Raw genomic sequence first — 23,448 nt, 5'->3', positions numbered from 1 at the left:
TTGGTAGAAATTGTATGCCCTCTGGCGCCCTCACTTAAATATTAGAGCAATGATTCCCACTGTGTGATCATATCTGTACTATCAAGTACCAACTCATTTATCTACAGATGGTGATCCATTCCTGTAGGCCAGCATAGATCATCGAGTAAGATGATTTGACACCTATCTAGCATAGCTTTCGCTCTAATATATAACCTACTATCCAACCTCCCTGTTCTCTCTGTTACGATGGAATAAGAAATTGCTCTAGTTCTTTTATGATGATCTACCACAGCAAAAATTACATAATTACGTCATCTTATATTTATTCCGATTGTAGTATTTCATTGTTGGATGCGTTTAGAAGAACCATTTGATTAGAAGTTTGGGACTGGTCGAGTCCACATCTAAGTTCCATTTCCATGTTTACAACGGATGGAACCAACGCCAAACACTGCAAAATTGAATTGGATTTTTTGATCATATTTACCCAACTCAGTCACTGAACACAGCTTTTGGCTGTGCACAGTAGGGAGGTGGACACAGGGCCAGGAGACTGGGCTTGGCCCAAACCTCCTGCAGGTGGCCTACCCCCAGCCAACTGTGCTGTTTCCCCTGCCACTTATGTTGTGCATGGCAGGGGACCAACCCCGTTGGTTTACGCAAAGGGACATTTGTTCAGTCCTGCAGTACTTCCAAGGTACACCTGTGGTAATCCTGTGAGGGTACATGTGAACCTCACTGATTCCCGTGCGACCTTGGTGGTGGATCCTGTGAGAGAAGCACGTGACTGGCTAGCTGAATTTTATTTTTGTTTGTTTTGTTATTTGACCCCAGTGGAAGTCCCTCTGTGACCCCCAAAAAGGCCAGGAGCTGAGGGTACCTCTACCCTGCCCCCTTACACCATTTGTTTGTTTTCAGGACACGGGGACTGAGTCCCTGCGTCCTGTAATGGTGGACTCAACATGTCTCTCAGTGTTGCGACCAGCCAGTCAAACCTTGGTACTGTGGGGCCATTCTGGTACCGAGATGGCCTCTTAGCCAATCAGAACACTCTGTTTTTTTTAGTTTGCAGTTACACTGGACTCCAGCAAGACCAATTGACCATATATATCTATTTTTTTAACCTTAATTTCACTGAACAGATTTTAAACAAATCACAAAAATCACGCCTTTTGAGTAAAGATGTAGCTTCCAAATTTGTTGTAATTCTGTTCAGCCATTTGTTGTATAATGTCTAACATGCCTTTCAGCGATTACATGGGGAAAATGCATTTTGGGTCGTTCTTTTTCTCAGCCCCTGCTTGACAGATCACCCTGAAACTTTCCAGGAGGAAGCGGTGGTAGGTGATGTCTTTTTGTTTTTTCGGAAGTTTCGTAAAGATCCGTCAAACAGTGCCCAAGGTTATTGAGAACTCTGACCTAACTATAACTTCATAGTGTTACACAGTGGCAACTGCCGCTGTGTTATTTATTTATATATATATGTATATATATATATATGGCATGTGTAGCTGCAGATACACATGCTGTGCCTACGTCCGCCATCTAGTGTTGGGCTCGGAGTGTTACAAGTTGTTTTTTTTCGAAGAGGTGTTTTCGAGTCATGAGATCGAGTGACTCCTCCTCTTCGGCTCCATTGCGCATGGGGATCGACTCCATGTTAGATTGTTTTCTTTCCGCCATCGGGTTCGGACGTGGTTCCTTTTGCTCCGATAGTTCGATTCAGAAAAGCTTTAAAACTCTTTATTTCTCATCGGTATTGTTTCAATCATGTTACACCTTCTATCAACACTTCGGTACTGTCGAATCAAACATTTTTACTCGCCCTTCGGGGCGCCTGCGCCCAACTCAGGCCTCGTCGGGCCGACCACGTGGAAGCCTCATGAACCGGACTCCATTCCGATTCTGTCCTCGGTGCCACGCTAAATTCCCTTATACGGACCAACATCTCATCTGTAATCTCTGCCTTTCCCCAGACCATCGGGAAGAAAATCCGAGGCCTGTAGATCCTTCCGGTCCAAGAAAACTCTTCGAGACAGAAGAGCTTGGAGACTCGAGATGGCATCCAAAAGCACCGAGCATCTCGCCGTCAAAGAGGAAGAGCTCATGCAGACCGCTGTCTCTGTTCGAGGATCCGACTCCGAGCAGGAATCCGAGGAGGACAGACCGGTCACGACAGGACAGCATGTGAGTACGCCTGTCCCTGTCCCATCCAAGCCGAAACATAAGGCCTTGGGGACGCCACTTCCTGAAGGCCATGGCTCGACCCGTAAAAAGACCTTCGGTGACCAACCCACAAGTTCGGCACCGAAAAAGGCCACTCCTCCGAAGCCATCAGACTCGAGTCGAAGCTTCGTTTCCGAACCGAGCAAACACAGCTCTTCCGAGTCGAAATATCGAAAATCTTTTTCGGAACCAAGACTATCTTCGACTCCATCTTTATCGATCCCGAAAAAGCCAGTTTCGGAGCCGAAAAAGCTGGCTTACACTGAGGAGCATGGACTTTCAAAAGGAGAACTCACAAATGCAGACTATCATAGAACAAATGGATGAAAGGCAAGCCAGGATTCATATCCACAAACAAACTGGCAGAATTTTAACTAAACCTCCTCCAAAACCAAAGAGGAAATTAGCCTTTCAGGAGGAATTGGATACTGCACAGCCTCCAGCTAAAGTGCCAAGAAAAAGGAGAGACCGCCACCTCCTCAGTTTTCTCCTTCTCAGTCTCCTCCTCACTTTCCACATATCCCTCCTCCTACCAGCCCTACACCTATGCAGTCACCATCACATTCATTTGATTCACAGCACAACAGTATGGATCCATGGGATCCTTATGATCCAGATCCCATTCCCGATAACGACCCAGACTGCTATCACTCAAAGCCTTCACCACCTGAAGATAGTACAGGGTACAGTCAAGTACTAGCTAGGGCTGCAGCATACCATAGTGTCACCATGCACACTGAACAGTTGGAAGACAATTTTTTATTTAATACACTCTCCTCCACACACACAACATACCAGTCGCTCCCTATGCTCCCAGGCATGCTAAAACATGCTGATCAAATTTGTAGCGAGCCTGTCAAAGCGAGAATAATAACTCCCAGGGTAGAGAAGAAATACAAGCCACCTCCCTCTGATCCAGTGTATATAACTCAGCAACTCCCTCCAGACTCAGTAGTAGTAAGCGCTGCTAGGAAGAGGGCAATCTCGTCAGGTGATGCACCCCCACCAGACAAAGACAGTAGAAAATTTGATGCTGCAGGGAAGAGAGCGGCATCCCAGGCAGCTAACCAATGGAGAATAGCCAACTCACAGGCGTTGTTGGCTAGATACGATAGGGCACATTGGAATGAGCTGAAAGATATAATTCAGCATCACCCCAAGGAACATCAAAAGAGGGCACAGCAGATAGAGGAAGGGCAAGCCATCTCCAATAACCAAATTAGGTCTGCCCTAGACTCAGCAGACACAGCTGCCAGGAGCGTCAACACTGCTGTAACAATCAGGAGGCACGCGTGGCTTAGGTCCTCCGGGTTCAAACCTGAAATTCAACAAGCGGTGTTGAATATGCTGTTCCATCAAAAACAACTTTTCGGCCCAGAGGTGGACACTGCAATTGAAAAATTGCGTAAAGACTCAGACACTGCAAAGGCCATGGGTGCGCTATACACCACACAATACAGAGGATCCTTTTGGAAACCCCAGTTTAGAGGTGGATTTAGGCCCCAGAGTGCAGAGCCATCCACATCACAGCCAAAATCACCCTACCAACCTCAATATCAAAGAGGTAGTTTCAGAGGTTATAGAGACCAGTACCCCAGAGGCAGGGGGAAATATCAGACATCAAAACAAGCCTCACAAGGTAAACAGTAACTTGTACCATTCCTTTCCAATTCACACCTCCCCTGTGGGGGTAAGACTGCAAAAATTTCACAACAATTGGCTAAACATTGCCACAGACAACTGGGTATTATCAATTATCCGCAATGGCTATTTCCTAGAATTGATACAAACTCCACCAAACATTCCACCAAAACCACACAGGCTGTCCACAGACCATATCACTCTGTTACAGAAAGAGGTCAAATCTCTGTTACTCAAACAAGCAATAGAACGCGTGCCACAAAATAAAGTGGGAACGGGAGTTTACTCACTGTATTTCCTCATTCCCAAAAAGGATGGCACCTTAAGGCCAATATTAGATCTCAGAACCCTCAATCTTTACATTCTGTCTGAACACTTTCATATGGTAACACTACAGGATGTTATCCCACTACTTCAGCAACACGATTTCATGGCAACATTAGACCTCAAAGAGGCATATTTCCACATACCCATCCATCCTGCGCACAGAAAATATCTCAGGTTTGTCATTCAAGGAAAGCACTATCAGTTCAAAGAGTTACCCTTTGGAATAACAACAGCTCCAAGGGTATTCACAAAGTGCCTAGTAGTCGCAGCCTACATAAGAAGACAACACATACATGTCTTTCCATATCTAGACGATTGGCTAATAAAATCAAACAGTCATACACAGTGTCAAAACCATGCTCATTATGTAATACAAACCCTGCACACACTAGGGTTCTCAAACTACCAAAAGTCACAACTACAGCCTGCACAAATACAACAGTATTTAGAGGCAATACTAAATACTCAAAAAGCGCTTGCAAGTCCAAATACCCAGAGAATACAAGCATTGCACAATATATTAGCACAAATACAGACTGGTCAACAATACACTGTCAAATTTGTCATGAGACTATTATGTATGATGGCATCATGTATTGCAATTGTTCTAGATAGCAAGACTAAACATGCGACCCTTGCAACAGTGCCTTGCACAACAATGGTCACAAGCACAGGGTCAACTTCAAGATCTAGTGTTGATAGACCGCCAAACATACATGTCCCTTCAGTGGTGGAATTCCACAAATCTAAACAAAGGGCGGCTGTTTCAAGACCCTGTGCCTCAGACCATAGTTACAACAGATGCATTGATGATTGGCTGGGGAGCTCACCTCAACAATCACAACATTCAAGGACAATGGGATTCACAACACAACCAGCTACACATAAATCACTTAGGGCTGTTAGCTGTCTTCCTAGCACTCAAAGCTTTTCAGCCTCCCCTTATTCACAAGAATGTCCTTATTACAACAGACAACATGACCACCATGTATTACCTAAACAAACAAGGACGGACACATTTGTCCCAACTCTCCCTCCTAACTCAAAAAATTTGGAAACGGGCAATACACAATCAAATTCACCTGGTAGCACAATACATTCCAGGGATTCACAACCAGCTAGCGGATGTTCTTAGCAGAAATTTCAACAATGGGGAATACCAGACATAGATCTGTTCGCCACCAGCAAAAACGCAAAATGGTAAAACTTTGCATCCAGATACCCACATCCCCTATCCAAGGGCAATGCTCTATGGATTAATTGGTCAGGGATATTTGCTTATGCTTTTCCCCCTCTCCCGCTCATTCCATTTCTAGTCAACAAATTGGGTCAAAACACGCTCAATCTGATACTCATAGCGCCAACGTGGGCACGTCAGCCGTGGTACACAACGCTACTAGACCTATCAGTAGTACCACACAACAAACTCCCAAACAGACCAGATCTGTTGACACTAAACAAAGGGCAGATCAGGCACCCAAATCCCAACACACTCAATCTAGCGATTTGGCTCCTGAGATCATAGAATTTGGGTATTTACAACTACCAACTGAATGTAAGGAAGTAATTAAGCAAGGAAGAAAACCCACTACCTGACAGTGCTATGCCAACAAATGGAAAAGATTTTATATTACTGTCAGTCTAAACAAATTGACCCTCTTTCAGCATCAATACAAGATATTGTATGTTATTTGCTTCATTTGCAAACATCAAATTTAGAATTCTCTTCCATAAAAATACATCTCACTGCAATTTCTGCATATTTGCAAAATATACAGTGCACGTCTTTATTTAGAGTACCTATTATCAAAGCCTTCATGGAAGGCTTAAAACGCATCATTCCACCCAGAACACCTCCAGTTCCTTCTTGGAATTTAAACATAGTGCTTACGCAACTTATGGGCCCACCATTTGAACCTATGCACTCATGCCAATTGCAATTTTTAACATGGAAAGTTGTCTTCCTAGTCGCAATGACATCCTTGCGATGAGTTAGTCAAATTCAAGCTTTCACTATTGAAGAACCATTCATACAAGTACACAAACATAATGTTGTACTACGAACTAACCCTAAATTTCTTCCTAAAGTAGTATCACCTTTTCAAATCAATCAAACAGTGGAACTACCAGTCATCTTCCCACCACCAGATTCTGTAGCAGAAAGAGCTCTACATACATTAGACATTTAAAGAGCTCTAATGTACTACATAGATAGAACAAAACCATTCAGGATAACTAAACAGTTATTTGTAGCTTTTCAAAAACCTCATACTGGTAACCCCATTTCAAAACAAGGTTTAGCAAGATGGATAGTAGGATGTATCCAAACATGTTACCTTAAAGCTAAAAGACATCTCTTAGTTGCTCTTAAAGCACATTCCACAAGGAAGAAAGGTGCTACCAATGGCTGAAATATGTAAAGCAGCTGCTTGGTCAACACCACATACATTTACTAAACACTATTGTGTAGATGTTTTAGCAACACAGCAAGTCACAGTAGGTCAAGCTGTACTCAGAACATTATTTAAGACACCTTCAACTCCTACAGGCTAACCACCGCTTTTATGGGAGGACAAATTGCTTTGTAGTCTATGCACAGCATGTGTATCTGCAGCTACACATGCCATCGAACGAAAAATGTCACTTACTCAGTAAACATCTGTTCGTGGCATGTTCTGCTGCAGATTCACATGCACCCTCCCACCTCCCCGGAAGCCTGTAGTCGTTTAAGTTAACCACATTTGTACATATGCATATATATATTTATATTTACCATTCCATTAGCATGGACATCTCTTTTCTTTATACTCTATCACTCCTACCTTACCCTCTGCAGGAAACAATCTAACATGGAGTCGATGCCCATGCACAGTGGAGCCGAAGAGGAGGAATCACTCGATCCCGTGACTCGAAAACACTTCTTCGAAGAAAAACAACTTGTAACACTCCGAGCCCAACACTAGATGGCAGACGTATGCACAGCATGTGAATCTGTAGCAGAACATGCCACGAACAGATGTACACTGGGTAAGTGACATTTTCCATATATATATATATATATATATATATGTGTGTGTCAAAAATGCTGTCCTAAATGGCGTGCTCCGGCGCACTTGCACTTCACGGTGGTGCCGGTTTTACAGTTGGACACCCGTATTCAATTCCTCTGATTCCTTTTGATTTGCAAAAAGATAAACCGCACTCAGAAGTTGTACGTTTTCTTTCTTTTAATGCAGAGCTCAAATCAATCCACAGTTGTAAATCTCCCTGACGTGTTTCGGTCTGTCCGACCTTGTTCACAGGTACTTCCTGTCAAGCCCATTTCGATGTTTAAATATGCGAGACAAACCACATAACAAAACCTAAAACTGACAAAGTTCTCTCTATTAACATATCAATACATGTTGAACTTTCATCTATAAAGAAGCATCTGTTCTATTTAATTAATTTAAACTGTATTTCGCTGCTTGTGCTTTTTTACAATTCAAGTGAATTCTGGGTATTGTTACCAATTACACGCAATACTATATACTTATTCCGATGCTTTTGTTTATTTATGAATTTTAATTCTTATAGTTTAATTCTCTGTTTATGTGTTGTTTTCTCCTAACGTAGCTAAATAGCTATTGTGTTGCTGCTTATACAATTGAATTTAATAGAGTATGTATTCCCCTTGTTGTCATGGGTTTAATTTATGGATTGTATGCTTTCTCTCCTATCATGAATACATAAAGAGATTATATCTTAACAAATATTGGACTACAAAGTCCTTTGATGTTAACTGTTTATTAATACCTACTCAAATCTCACTATCCCCCATAGTGCATTCCATCTGTGCTATTTTGGGTTATATACTTCTCATTTATTTATATAACCCCTAAGGCATACACTCCCCTCTATGCTGTATAAAGACGCTAAATTGTGTGGTTTCTCCCCATATTCAGGCTTTAACAAAAATCGTTTGGATACCGTAATCAGATTATCAATAAAACAGACCTAACCATAAGGGTATGCAAAACTAACAAATATTTATCACTACTGCTGTGGCCTTACAGTACATTTAAGCCTATTGGTTTGCCTTATAAGTGTACAAATAACTCTTCATCCTGGTTCAGTCCAAGAGGGGTTAATGAGCGAATATCTAATACATGTCTAGATTCTAGCTGACGCAGCTTTTTCTCTCTATCTCCCCCTCGTTCCTGTTTCGGTACTTGTTCAATTACATAAAAAAATCATAAGTTCCCATTTGCTACTATGTTTCTGTTCCATGTGTCTAGCTGTAGCATAACATTTGTCCAAATTTGTCGTTGCTCGGATATGTTCTAAAATCAGCTTTTTTGTCTCACATGTGGTACTCCCTACATATTTTAGACCACAAGGACATTCAATGACATATATTGTAAAACGACTTTTGCACGTCAAGTGCTGTTGAATCGATCTCACATCGCCATTACCAGTCAAGTACTCTTTGATATTTTTCCCAATTTTACAAGCTTTGCAATCACTGTATTTCCAAAACCCCGACTTCTGTAACCAATTCTGCTTTTTATAGCTAAAGTGACTTTGTGTCAGCTTGTCACTTAAGTTCGGTGCTCTCCTAAATATAATTTTTGGTTGTTGTCCCATGATCTGTCCAACGATAGGATCCATTAGCAATAGGGCCCAATGGTTCTCCAAGATTTTACGAACTTCTGTGGCACTTTGAGAATATGTTGTTATGAACCGCAGCTGTTTATCTGCATCCTGTTTAGGGGAAGACCCTGTTTTTTTAATTAGTTGCATTCTCGAGACCTGATTCAAGCGTTGTTTGGCCTGAGTTAGGCACTTTTTTGGGTATTGTCTGGCTACGAATCTTTCCTCCGAGGCCTTAAGATGTTTATCACATTCCAGAGGTTCCGAGCAGATTCTCTGTATTCGAAGGAATTCACCATAGGGAATATTCCACTTTGTTTTGGGGGGATGGAAGCTGTTTGCATGCAGTATTGAATTAGTTGCCGTTGTTTTCCTGTGTAGTGTTGTGTGGATTGATCCGTCTTTTATATAGATTTCTGTGTCTAGAAATGTCACTCTTGTGCCACTGATCTCACATGTAAAGTTCAATTTTGCTATGTTGGTATATATTATTTTAAAATATGCCTGGAATTCTAGCTATGTTCCATCCCAGATGAGAAATAAGTCATCAATAAACCTGAGCCAAGTGACTACTTTTTGCTGATATATCTCATTTTCTTCTGCCCATGCAATCCGCTGTTCAAACCAGCCCATTGTTAAGTTAGCAAAATTAGGAGAAAAGAAAAACCCATGGCTGTGCCCTTCGTTTGTAAATACACTTGTTGGTTGAAGAGAAACAAATTGTTGGTAAGACAGATATTAATCATTTCTAACAACATGTCATTATGTTGAAAAAAGTGAATATTTCTTTGACTGAAGAACAGGTTTGCCCACTTACACAACCATTTCAAAATGTTTGCTGGACTTGAGAGCTGAGACATGAGTGCTGTAATGGCAGACACAATATTGTCTTCAGTTTTGCAGTCGGCTATTCAGATCATTTGGTACCGCAATACCTGCTGTAGTTGCAGCTGTACTGTGTAACTGACCGAAGAAAAAGCTCCCTCCTCCAATCAGAATTACCTTTTTTATAAACATTTTCGGTACTAACCATTCAGATGTACCTAACCTTTTTTTCCTGAGGGTTAACCAAACCCATTCGTGTCCAACATGACTCCTGAAAAAAAAAAAAAGCATTCTTTCTGAGTAAAGTTCTAACTTCTTGGCAACTTTGGTGTTTTTCTCTTATGTTAAGCTGTTTTTTCTGTATCAGATTCCAGAAGGAATTAATGTGGAAAATCGCTCTTTTGGGACTCCATTCTCTACCTTTTCTTGGTGCCAGCTTGGCGGAACGGCACAATTCTTTTTTTTTTGAACATTTAGTGTAGACTCATCAAGTTGTGCCAAATTTATGAGCAAAAAAAAAACTGCCTTTCCAATGGAGGCTTTGACCTAACTATAACTACAGGGTGTTAAGCACCACAGTGAAGTATAAATGTATATATGTGTGTGTATTTGTATATACATATATATCTTACATCATATATATATATATATATATATATATATATATATATATATATATATATATATATATATATATATATATATATTATAGGAGGACTAGGCAACAATAAACAGTAACATGTGTAATTGAGTAAGAATGCACTTCACTTGAAAATTACCTTCTGTCAGGTTTGGTTTTGTATGTACTGGGATTCAGCCACTAACTGACAAGCTGCTATTGGTCACTGCAGTCCTAGCCTTTTTTGTGCAATCATGACACGTAACAATCTACACACTGATTTAGCACTGCATTGTTGTGGCTTGCAAAGGGACAGGGAGGGCTAAGAGAGATTTCTCTCCACCATTGGCATTGTTTTTATGCAAGGCATAAAAAACAACATGACAGTCAAGGCAAAGCCCAATCCCTAAAACGAGGTCAAAAGGGTGAAAATACAGTTCAGAAGTATCTATGGATCACTGGTGGATTTAACATGTTCAGACTATTATATAGTTAGTGTATATTTTTCTTTTGAAATGTATGCTGATAGCTATGTTATCTTGCAGGAGGTTACAGAAATAAGAATGACAAGTGCATGTTTCTTCTGTACATTGAGGCAAACTCTGTAAGCAACAGCAAAGGCCAGAAAGGGAAAAACACAAAAGATGGTGCAAGCCAAGGTACTTCATTGGAGTTTTCACTCAAAGACCTGTATGCGATCCAAGAGATTCAGGCTGAAGAGAACCTCTTCAAGCTCATTGTCAGGTATGTTTTTTTATAGTGCTTTTATGCTTCATTTTAGTAGATACAAAGACTGAATATTTCATAAAATGTATGTATTTTTGCTACTTGTTCTTAAAAACATTGATCTGACTGTTTGCCAAATCCCTTACTCAGCCTCTATGTTGTCAAATAGCGCTATGAGCAACTTACTGTTCTCTCACTAGAAGTGGCCTATGCTAACAGTGGAGTACGGTGCTGAAGCCAACTTTTCAGTGGCACCAGAAATCTACTGTACTTTTCCAGCAGGTTACTCCTAAGGTCAGCCATTCTGATGCTGCCAACCTTGTGGTTTGCAGTCTGTGATAGGTTCTCTGCTCTGAGCTAGGTGTATGACAATGTTGCTTTCCTTTTACTGCCTGTGCCTTGCATAGTGGAGAATATCTGACTGAAGCAAAAGGACCAACATTAACATCGTTCTCAGTATCCACTCCGTGATTTCGAGGTTGCTGCCAGTTCCTGTGTTAACACTGTAAGTCTTACTATTTGTGGTCACACTGACCTACTGTCTCTTTTTGGTTGATAAAATGAATCCTAGTGTTCAGGACTTAAACTAGGCTTCCTGAATTGGGGATAGATGCTGAGGTGAGGGCGTAACATAACTGCACCCCCCAGGGAATCTGAATTGCAGATGATGGGTAGAAGCAAGACAGACTTCTGTGCAAGGGATAACAGGGACCTCTTCCCGTTACAATACATGTAGGACATAAGGGATTGACATAATGCTAAGAAGGCATTCAGAAGTAAGGAAGACATCAAAACACACATCTGCTTGGTAGGCATACACCATCAACGCACTCAACTTTGTGTCATCTGAGGTTAACACATATGTCGAAGAAACATTCACTTTCAAAACACCTTTCATCAACCTGGGTTGAGCTTCACAATCCGTATCCAAATTACCATCTAACAGGCTTTCATCAGTGGTTGAAATGCTAGATGAGTCACCAAGTCATGTTGGTGAGGCTCTTAAAGGGTTATTGATAGCTACTACAATCACACATTTGCTTGGACCATTTTAATCTCTGCCAAGAAGTGTTTTACCTCCACCTAAATTTTGAAAGTCCACCATGGGGGACTTTACCTTAGCCAAGCTCGTTTGTTGTTCGTCAAATATCTAGGGCTGTAACTCCAGAACCTTAGGAAGCTACAGTTGTTTGCTCTCATGCTCCAGGTCACTGAAAGAAGAACATCCCTGACAGTGCAGAAGGAAGACTACACCTACCCCTTCTCCTTCCTGAAAATATGCTACTGATTTAGACACAAGCTCAAACTCCTACTTCTCAAATCTCAAGCAGTATCTCTGATAGGAGTCACTCACATTAATGAAATTGTGACGTTTAAGGATTTGTTTGCAAGAGGAGCAGGAAAGCAGAATATTTCACCAGAACAGCTTCAGACTTCTATTTCATTCATAGTCAAAGGCATAAGACACCTCCAAGACCACACTTGTGACTGGTAGGTGGCTGTTTTGAAACGGCTTCTACAATGTGGTAGCCGCACAGTTAATGAAGAAGTGCAAACCTTCAGAGCAAGACAAGCTTTTGATAAAGGAGATCCTCATCTGGATTCTTTTGATTATCTTGCTTGTGCATAAATGATGTTCCTCAGCTCCATTTACACCAGTTCCTTTAGACAAGTAAAATAAGCCCTTGGGCAGAAAAGTGTCCCGAACAGCCGGTACAGCATTGCCTGGTCGGTATCAGAGACCATTTAAAATACTATTGAAATTCGAAGAGGGCCTTCCAAGGACGGACAGCAGGACTTTAAAGAAATGATTAAGGAGTGGTTGCTAAAAAAAATAATAAATATGGCAATGGAGTCTACTGACTTGCACCACATAAATACTGCCAAGATCTAGCCATCAGGAGGTCCTCTCACTTTGGACTAACTGGTCTAAAGTTTGAAGTTCTACTAGATTTAATGAATCTCTCGTAATTTTGTTGTTTGAACATCATGTTGATAAGGAGATGCAGAAAAGGAAAGCAGAGGCAAAGAAAATAATTTTTTTTTACCACACTACGGATCCAGACTACAATGTTTTCACCAGCAACGGCATGAGAGGATTAAACCCCCTTAGTGGCAATACCGGGAGCCACAACACTAACTGTGCCAGCAAAGTAATCAGTCTAAAGGCAGAGAAAGTCATCAAACATCAGGGAAGTGCCCTGATAAAGCAAGACAGTGGCTTACTTGCTCCTTCTCCTTGTAAGCACCACTTCTGGGTAGAGCTTGTAAGAAGAGAAGTGTCACACATTCTCACTAAGTGTGGCAAAGCATTTGGATAGTATGGTAAATGGCTGTGAGTTATGCTTCAAAACTCCACCTCAGTCAGTTCGAATAAAGAAAGCAATAGAAAACCAAAATCTTCTTTGGGACATACCTAGAACACTTGTTCCACCTGCTCAGCGACAAAATAAATGTACTCCAAATACTTCCTGATTCATAACAAAGGTCCCAAAGAAGAATTCAGACTAATTCTGAACCTAAAACAGTAAAGTAAAGGATGAGGAAGGAGTTATGTAGCTTGTTAGCTTTGCACCAAATATTTTCACAGCTTTAAATAGATTAGATATGTGTGTGATTACCTTCACAATGTTTTTTTTCATTCATCAACCGCAAGTTTTGGTGTCAAGTTGAGGAAAACATGCTCCAACACACATAGGAATAAACACAAAATTCATAGACACCGTAGGTATACTACAGCATTATTCATCAGTGGTTATTGTAACATAATAACACATTTAAACTAACTAGACTCATTAATTGTTAAAAATATAAGCATTTCATGATTGCATGATTAACTCATCATTGAGAAGCAACTGGAAGATAATTAGAATATAATGTAAATCAAAAATTCAGTCTGATCTCTATATGTGCATACAATCAAAATATCAATTTGTTCTGGGACACTACATAAATCTTGACCTCTATTGCAAATTATACATCGTGGTATCTAGGGGGGTTAGTCCAATTGTATGAGGAGATAAAAGTGAAAGTACAAATAGGTAAGACAGTACACAGCAGTCCATCCATCCAGTAAAATTAGATTCTCAATGCTGGGACTTGTCTGATTGCAAAGTAAATGAAATAAACCAAAGTAAAATAGTTTCTATGGTGGATTCTAAAGTCAGTTCACTGGTCAGTGCATATATGATCTACCCAGTCTACGAGACTTGCTGTTTTCCAACATATTCTTAATACCACAATGAGGCTCTTTATCCCATAATCCTTACCATACCTCTACCACACATAAACCAAATAATAAATCAGATACTAAAAAACAATTAGCAGAAAAACTAATTTTGAAAAACAGAAGAACAAGAAAATCTCTGTCTATGGAGATATTGTCAGCATGCTTATTTTGAAAAAAGAATTGGTTATCCAGGAACCATCATTCAGTTTTAACATATCCTACTTGTATAAAATACAACATTATTGTTCCAGTGAAAAGAAAATTATGTCAGAAAACAGAAACTGTTGTAATCCTCACCTAAACATCATATGCCAAAGTGAAGTGATAGTTGTTCATTACTGTTCAATCCATTGGGACGTTTTGCGTTCATCTCTATGATGCAGTGTGATTGCTATATTCTCAGTTGTTTCTCCCGACACCCCCCTTCTGACATTTCTCATGATTCTGTCTAAGCCAAAGATGTGTTGGTGTTCATTATTGCTGTTATTTTTATACTGGAAATGCCTTGGCACCAGATAGTTGTGGTCAATATTCTTTATCGCACATATGTGCTCAAGAGTTCTCTTTTTAAATAGTAGTATGCTGCCAATATACGTACGTTTTCAGGCACATTCTAGGGCATAGACCACAAAGTCAGAAATAAAGGTGATGAATTTGGAAATGGTTGTACCCTTGCCTGTGGGACGTGTGTACTGACTACAGTGTCTACTAAATTTACAGGCCTATGTGAACCACATTTGTAGAATCCCTTGTGCTCATTTAGCCAAGTCTCTGTTTTGGTAGACTCAAGATGACTATGTACTAACATATCGTTGATGGATTTGTGCTTTTTATAGGTGATTGAAGGAAAGCATCCTACATCATTGCCTATAATGGTATCTACTGTCAGTAAGCCCCAGTATTGTTCCATGATACTTATTTTATGTGACCTCTTATTGTAGATGGTGATAAGTCTAGTTACTCCTTCTCTGGTTTTATATTATTTGGAGTTGTCTCCAAACAGGACATCCTCCTGTTTTTTTTTGTCTTGCACTTTACATTTAGTCTGTACCAGAATTCTCTGAGAATAACCTTGTTGTGTGAAACGTTAAAGTATGTTATGCTGTTCTTTTTGAAACCCCTTTTGATTCTGCAGTTACGACGTGCCCTAACGAGTTCCTTTTAGGGGATACTTCATTTAAGCGATTTAGGATGGGAACTTCAAGCATGTAAGACACTATTCTCAGTTGTATCTTTTCTGTGTGTTGTGGTAACTAATGCTTTGTCCTCTACGTGTATTGCTATATCCAAATGTTCACTGTGATCATTACTCATTTTATATGTGAATTTCAGATTTAGATCATTATGTTTTAAGGTGTCAAAGAACTCCAAAGCCACGTTAGTACTCCCATCCCAAATTAAGAAAAGATCATTGATATATCTGATCAAAATAGCAATACCTTTGGTATGTTGCTCATTGGCATCTGTCCAGATCACCGCTGCTCCCACCAATCTAAAAAAAAATTGCGAAGCAGGTGCGCATCACAGTACTGGCACTTTCACAGTAGAGGGTTGTCTTCAAATAGAAACATATTTTGTTCAAGACAAAACGTTGTCATTTTTCATATCATGTTAGTGTGATCAAAATAAAAAATTAGTCTGCTGCAAAAGTAGTAGATACAAGCATAAACACCCATTTCTTGTTCAGTACAAGTATAAATTGAACATACATCTAAAATAATCATGATATAAGACTCTTCGCACTGTATATAATGTTTTCTATGTAGGACGTCAGTGCTGTTAATTGCAGAAAGATCACAAACCTGTAACATAATGGGGACAGAAATGATCCAAGAAAATGCCAGAATTTTCCAGTTGTCCACATTTCTGAAAGTTCCTTCTTTGTGCTTTTTTCCCATGGTGATAAAGACCCCATAAAACCTCCTGGAAGACCCATTGTAACCTCTGGGGCCTTGACAAGGTGTGCCCCCTCCCAAAAAAAAGTAAACATGTTGAATTCCCTCCTCCGGACCGTAGCCCAGCCCAGGGTCCTCAGATTTAAAAAAGGGCAGGAGCCAGCATTTTTGTTGTTGTTGTTATAAATATGTTTTTGGCCCAGGGGATTCTTTTGGACCCCCCTCCACCTGGCCATCTGCGGGGCTTTGGGGATAATGTATTCCTACCTTACCCCCTTAACGTGTTTTTACAGGACTGGGCACTGAGGCCCTCATTAGGAGTCTGGCGGTCTGAGGACTGCAGCGGTGGAAGTGGCAGTCGCACCGCCGTGGACCCGGTGGAGTAGACCTTCGGTGCAGGTGCGAGCGTGGATGCCATGAGTGTGCTGTGTGACTGTTGGGTGGGTGAGTGTGGGCGTTTAGGTGTAGTGGGAGATGGAGGGAGGAGATGCAGGGAGATGGCAGGGTGGATGTGTGAATGTATGTTGTGGTGGTGTCTGCAGGTAGGGTGGATGTGCTGCACGTGGGGGTGTTGACAGTTGTGCCCAAGTAGTGTATGGGGGACATGGATGGGGGGTCTGCTGTTGTGGTGACACTGGGAAGGAGGACACTTGTGGCAGGATCTGGGAGTGATGATATGGTGACTGCAGGTATGAGTGGTGTAGTGTCTGTGAGGAGGGAGGTGGTGGGAGAGTCTGTGTAGGGAGTGGATGTTGTTGTGTGTGCATGTGTCTGTTGTGTGTGTGAATGGTGGTAGTGTCTTTTGTGGTGCTTGTGTTTGTCCTTGTGAACCGTGTCTGTTGATGTGGATGCATGTTGATATGAAAGTGTGCAGTGGATGGGTGAGGGGAGAGGGCTGTGGGATTGGAAACAGGTAGTTGGAGGGGGGACGGGAGAAGAAGGGACACTGGCTGCCATCAATGAGTAGGCCAGAGCCTGAAAGGATCTCTGCAGGGCAGCCAGGGCACCATGAACGCCTTCCAGGTAGGCATTGGACTGCCACATTTGTGATGCCAGTCCCTGGATGGCATTCACAACGGTTGACTGCCCCACAGAGATGGACCTCAGGAGGTCAATAGCCTCCTCATTGAGGGCAGCAGGGCTGACTGCGGCAGGGGCGGAGGTGCCAGCGTCAAAGGAGATGCCCACCCTCCTGGGTGAGCGGGCACGGCCAACTGGGTGGGGAGCTACAGGGAGGCGGTACTGATAAGGGGGGTGGCGGACAAGGATGGTACTGGCATGGTCCCAGATGGGTCTGCCACCGACCCGGAGCATCCATCGGAGGAGGAATCCGAAGATGTTGTCATCGATCCTGTAATGTGCTGATGTAAACTGCTGATGGTGGAACAATAGCACTCATGTACTGGATGAGGGTCATACCAGTCACACTTGCCCAGTGATTGGCACATTCTCATGGTTGTTTATGGAGACATATCCTGCACTCCTGACTCAACAGAATCCTGAACGGGTAGGTAGCATGCCCACTAATCCATTGACAAATAGCACAGTGACATCTGGACCCACAGTGCCTATATACACATACAGTACATTGCAGCGGATTGAGAACTCACTAATTACCTCTGTCACAGTGGTAGGCTAATACTGATGGCAATGCCCTGACACCTCAAGTGTACTGATACTGATGGTAGGAGCTGGGCTCTTAAACTTTGTCGCGGGTGACCACACAAATCCCAAATTGGAAGTAAATGCCCTCATAAGTCACTGTCTGCATGGAATGGGCACACATCTTTGAAACCAATCCTGTAAGGGTGGCTGATACCCATAGTCGACGAGCATCTACCAGTGACCTACACTACATCTTCCCACCAGTAGTCAACCCAAAGGCATGCAAGCATTACTTTATCAAGGAGTGAGTGAGTGAGTGAGTACTTACCCCCATGTGGCTGCTGTGCTGCCCTCAAGCGCCCATCCACCTCAGGGTAAGCCACTGCCAAAATCCGGGCCATTAGGGGTTTGTCAGCGTCCAACAGGCACCCCTTCCTCACTGGGAGGACGTCCCCAGCTGGGCTTCCGCAGTCTTACATGCCGATCGTCTCAGGTCCTCCCACCGATTTCTGCAGTGGGTGCTCCGCCGGTTATGGAACCCCAGGGTCCACACTTCCTTGGCAATGGCACACCAAATCCCCTTTTTCTGATGGGCGCTGACTTGCATGGGTGACACAAACATAAGGACAAATTCATGTAGAGTGGCATCACAGGGACAGCAGTGGACATCACACATCAGACACATCTCCATGACCACACTCATGTCACGCCACTAACGCTCAGACTCCTCATCCATCTTCATGCATCCACTTCGTCTGCCTCGTCCCAACGCCTTTCATCCTCACACACATCACTGTCAGACAGGACAGTGACATAAGACTCACCTGCTGCTCTGGTGCCCCATACAACTGTCCATAGAGGGGTAGGTCCCAGTCCACAAGCTTCTGCAGCTCCTCCTGGGTGAAGGCTGGGACCCTATCTCCTGCAGGGCGTGGCATATTGGCTTCCAGAGTCAGAACACTGTAACACACGCAGTGGAGGTCTTGCTTGCACGAGTGTCAGGAGTCAAGTGAGGTATGCCATAGTAAATGGCGGTCACATCCACCTCATACATACCCGTCACCGCCGGCTGTGATCACCATTGACCCCAGTCCCCCATAGGCAACAATGTTATCCAGTGGGGAGATGCACGGTGGTTAGGAGCAGCTACCGCCATGACGACTAACTCCTGCGGAATGAGGTTACTTCCATCTCTCCTGTGCATACAAGACAGGCGGCTGCCATTTTACATATAATAATTAGTGATTAGTAGTTGAATTTTAGGTGAGCCATGGATGATATTTGACTACTGCATAAATTTACTATGTCCACACATTGAGTACATCGGCTTTTGACTTCTCCTCTCTCCTATTCCCAGATATGGTGGAATGGTGATAATGAGACATGCGCCTGGGTACCAGCCCTAGTCGACCTTGCTACCCTAGAAGAGAGACACGTCATACAGACATATCGTCTGAACCGTCAGACCATCATGGAGCTGTGTAATTAGTTGGAGCCGGATCTGCTGCCTGCCATAACGTCATCCCTATGCCATCCCTCCCACAGTACAGGTGTTGTCAGTTCTCCACATCGTTGCCTAAGGGTTGTTTTAGATTCTAGTGGGATTGACAGCAGCGATGTCACAGCTGATGTTCAGTAATGTGTTGGAGGATGTACTGTGTGCTTTGCTCAAACATCTGCCCTTCTACATCAGGTTCCCCCAATGTGCGGATTTGGCCACTGTTAAAGCTGCCTTCTACGATTTGGCACATGCGCCTCATGTGCCACAGATGGCACCCACAATGCCTTGGTTCCACCCGGGATAAATGAACAAGTCCTTTAATGTCCAGGTAGTGTGTCTCGCTGACCAATATATCTCCCAGGTTACGGCCAAGTTCCCTGGTTCTGTGCATGACTCATTCATTCTGCCAGACAGCAATGTCCCACACATGATGGCAGAACTACAGAGGGACCGGCCTGGCTACATGTATTCAGTAGTATGTGTTGCCCTGTAATCTCACCTCTCTTCACAATCTTCCCTGTGTCTCTACCGGTATTGAGATGGGTCCAACCTTTGTGCACACAGGTGACTCTGGCTACCCTAACCTTCCTTGGCTGCTGACACCTGTGAGATATCCAACTACAGATGCTGAAAACCGTATCAGTGAGGCCCACGGCAGGACGAGGCTTGTCATTAAGAGGACCTTTGGGCTGCTGAAGGCCAGATTCCAGTATTGACACTTCTCCGCAGGTGCCCTACTCTGCAAACCACTTAAAGTCTGCCAGATCGTTTTTGCCTAATGCATGCTACACAATCTGGCCCCGAGACCTCACGTCCTATTGCTGGATGTGGCAGCTGGACCAGTGACATAGTGAGTGACGAGGAGGAAGATGATGAGGATGTAGCTGACTCTAGAGCAGAGTTAATTCAACAATACTTCCCATGAGAAACAGGTATGTGTAAGCTTTTGTCTGTGACCTGTATTCCTGTCTGCCTTGTGACATAGCTCCACCTGGTGTCTGTCATCAGTAGAGGTGTTGAATGCAGCGCTCCCTCTGGGTGGGTTTGTTGCAGGGGGCATATTGCTCTTCAGAGGAGGTGTTACTGTTCAAGTGTCAATGTTGTTTTCACTCTGCTGTTGTGTTGCATCACTTAAGCAATTCATTGTCCATGTTCTGTGTTCCCTGTACTGCTATGCCAACTGCAATTGTAGTGCCAAACATAGTGGTGTCATCAGTGTTGCTACTTATCCTCACAGTCCACAATGGGAAAATGTGTAACCTAACTGTTACTGACTGTGGAACATACCTTAAGTTGAGTTGTGTCAGCTGTGAAGGAAGGACCATTGGGTATGGATGTCTAGGAAATGTGGATCTGACATGGGCATATGGTTTGAGATTCCACCTGCCAAATCATACTAGGGATTTTGACATTGTACTGCATGTGTGTTGAGTGGCCAACATTGACTCCTATTGTGATAGTTGTCCCTGTCTTGGTCTATTTGCAGGGCATTCGTGTGGTGCATCTCTGGTTCCTATCTTGCCTGTTGGCTCCCTTGACACATAGCCAGAATATGTCTGCTCTACTATCGTTCTTACTGCATATTGCTCCCCCTTCTGTCTATCTCACTGACTTTTGCAGGACAGTGGGTTGACTGTAATGACGTGTTTTACAACAGAAAATCGTACTTATTACAATAAAGACACGTAGGCAGTAGCTGTGCTCAAAAGAGTTTAATGTGATTCACCAGTGCAGTGGGTGATGTCATGGTGGGTAAAATCATCAGAGTAGTTGGCCCAGCTATAGGTAGTCCAGGTCCAATATCCAAGGGGCCATGGGAAAAAGTAGACATGACAGTGGATGGTCAACAGGTTGTGTCAGTGGCAGACAAGGGAGAATGTTCAGGAGAGGGTCACTTCCTGGCAGTAGTCTTGAACTTGGCATCAGGTCCTGAAGGATGGCTGGATGGACGTCCTCGCTTGTGTGGTGGTTCCTTAGCTACAGGGGGAGGGGTGCTGGTGGTCTACGGGTCCTCTGGCAGGGCCTCCATTCCGCTAGCAGCCTCAGAAGTGGGTGGCTCTGTTGGAATGTGGCTAGTGGAAGGGGCCTGCTGGTGGGTGGTGAATGCACACAGGATGGTGGTCAGTTCATTGAGCACCCCTACAATGGAGGCCATGGTGGTATTGAGGGTCTGCCACTGCTATGTGGCCTCCTGGTGGTATTCCCTCTGCAGCCTCTGGTTCTCCTGCACAGTTGCGATATGGCCCATAGTGTTCTGTGAATGGTGGAATGCTCCCAGGACTTAGGAGATGGCCTCCTGGCCAGTTGTTAGGTGTGGGTGCCCAATCCCTTGGGCCCCAGGTGCCCTCCCACTGCCCCTGGCCCCCTGTTCCCTTGGCACAGTGTGTCCACTTCAGTTGCACAGGACCTTCATCGTCGTGGGTGTGTGGCCTTGAATCTGGTCCCTGTACTGTGGGGCACACTGCTGATTGACTTGTCCCTGGGACACAGATTTGGGGATGAAGGGTTGGCTGTGCTGTAGTAGCCACATGGGTGGGAGACTCCGATGTGTCCAGGGTGGGGCTGGTGGTGGTGGACTCACCAGTTGTCCCAGATGGGCCAGGCAAGTCATGAATATCCAGACATCCACTGGGGCCTTCACTGGGAAGGGCTGTCTGTCTCTGGCATCCGCTGCCAGGAGGGCTGTCTGTCTCTGGCATCTGCTGCTGGGTGGCAGTGGCAGCAGGGCCTGTGGATGGAAAGTGAGAGAGTTACGTTGTGGTGATGTACTTGCTCGTTTCATCATCTGATGCATGGAGTAGCTTGACTTGCTTCCCAGTGATGGCAATGACAGATGCAGCGCTACAGACATTGCTTGCGGGTAACGAATTGGGCCATTGTGTCCATTTTCCATTGAGGGTAGTGGATAGCATTGGTGTCATTGCCATGTGTTGGAACGCAGTTGAAGCATCCAGTTGGTGTGTCATGTGCTATAGTTTTCCGGGTAGGTGTTCCACTGTGAAGTGCGGCTGTGATCTTTTGATGTGTAGGGAGTGATGCATTGTAGGAGATGTGGTGCTTAGCATTGTGATTGGTATCCGTGCATTAGGGACGGACTGTATGGGGATAGTGGCATTGGGGTGGGCTGTCATTGAGGGGAGGGGAGTGAGGTGATTGGGGGGTGCAGAAGTGTGAGATGGGGTGGATTAGGGAGTGGTGGGTGGTGGGGACGCATGCTGGACAGGAGTGCTTGGTGCCTGGGGAGTGTTGTTCACTTACCGGAGTCAAGCCCTCCGATGATTCCAGTCAGGCCCTCAGGTTGCATGGTGTCCAAGACCTTCTCCTCCCACGCTGTGAACTCAGGGGGAGGAGGTGGGGACCCACCGCCACTCTTGTTGATGGCAATCTGGTGACATGATGCCGTGGATCGCACCTTCCCCCGTAGGTCGTTCCACCTCTTCCTGATGTCCTCCCTTCTGCGTGGATTGGGTGCCCACTGAGTTGACCCTGTCAACAATGTTCTGCCATAGCTCCATTTTCCTGGCTTTCGAGGTTTGCTGGACCTGAGCTCCAAACAGTTGTGGCTCTACCCTGATGATTTCTTCTACCATGATCCTCAACTCATCGTCTGTGAAACGTGGGTGCTTCTGACAAGACATGGTGGTTGTGTTGTGGTGGAGTGTGTGTTGTGTGTGTAGGGTGCTTGGTTGGGTGGGGATGTTTGGTTGTGTGTGCTGGTGCTATCTGGTGTTTGTGTGCAGTGGCGATGTTTGTATAGTGTTCTTGGTAAAGTTGTGTGGTGTGTGATGCGTGGGAAGTGTGTTGGTGTCTATGGTATCGACGTGCAGAGTCCTCTGTTGGTGTGTTCCTTGATGTCTCTATTAGTAGTTGTGGTTGCAAAGGATTGTGGGGGTTTGTGAGGGTGAGTCATATAGTGCAGTGACTAGGTGTGTGTGTATGTGTGTCAGGTGTGGGGTATTCATCCTGTCCAATGTGGTGTCGGGTTCCTTGCGGAGGTGATTTTTAGACCGTGGCGATTCTCACCACCAGTGGTTTTCTGCCGTGCAGTGACCGCCGTTCTGATTTGTGGGTCGTAATGTGGAGGGCAAGATGTTGTCGCCGTGGCGGTGCTGGTGGTGGTCTCTCCCACCCTTGGTCGGCCTGGCGGTTTAGGATTTGTGGCAGTATTTGGGCGATCTTCCGTTTGTGACTCCTAATCCGGTGCTCACTTTACTGCCATCACTGGTGGTCCTCTGGCGGC

General features: G+C 44.0%; 1 protein-coding gene across 1 annotated transcript in view; it reads left to right on the top strand.

The window, feature by feature from the left end:
- Window positions 1-23,448, top strand: part of MCM8 (minichromosome maintenance 8 homologous recombination repair factor) — a 376,705-nt gene that overhangs the window by 141,120 nt on the left and 212,137 nt on the right. The window contains exon 10 of the mRNA XM_069234156.1: window positions 10,798-10,996. Within this exon, the coding sequence (XP_069090257.1) occupies window positions 10,798-10,996 (199 nt within the window). The remainder of the gene's footprint in view (window positions 1-10,797; window positions 10,997-23,448) is intronic.

This window comes from Pleurodeles waltl, chromosome 5, assembly GCF_031143425.1.
Source record: "Pleurodeles waltl isolate 20211129_DDA chromosome 5, aPleWal1.hap1.20221129, whole genome shotgun sequence".
Taxonomy (NCBI): Eukaryota; Metazoa; Chordata; class Amphibia; order Caudata; family Salamandridae; genus Pleurodeles; species Pleurodeles waltl.
Note: the sequence above shows the minus strand (reverse complement) of the source record. Positions and strands in the feature narration are given on the sequence as shown.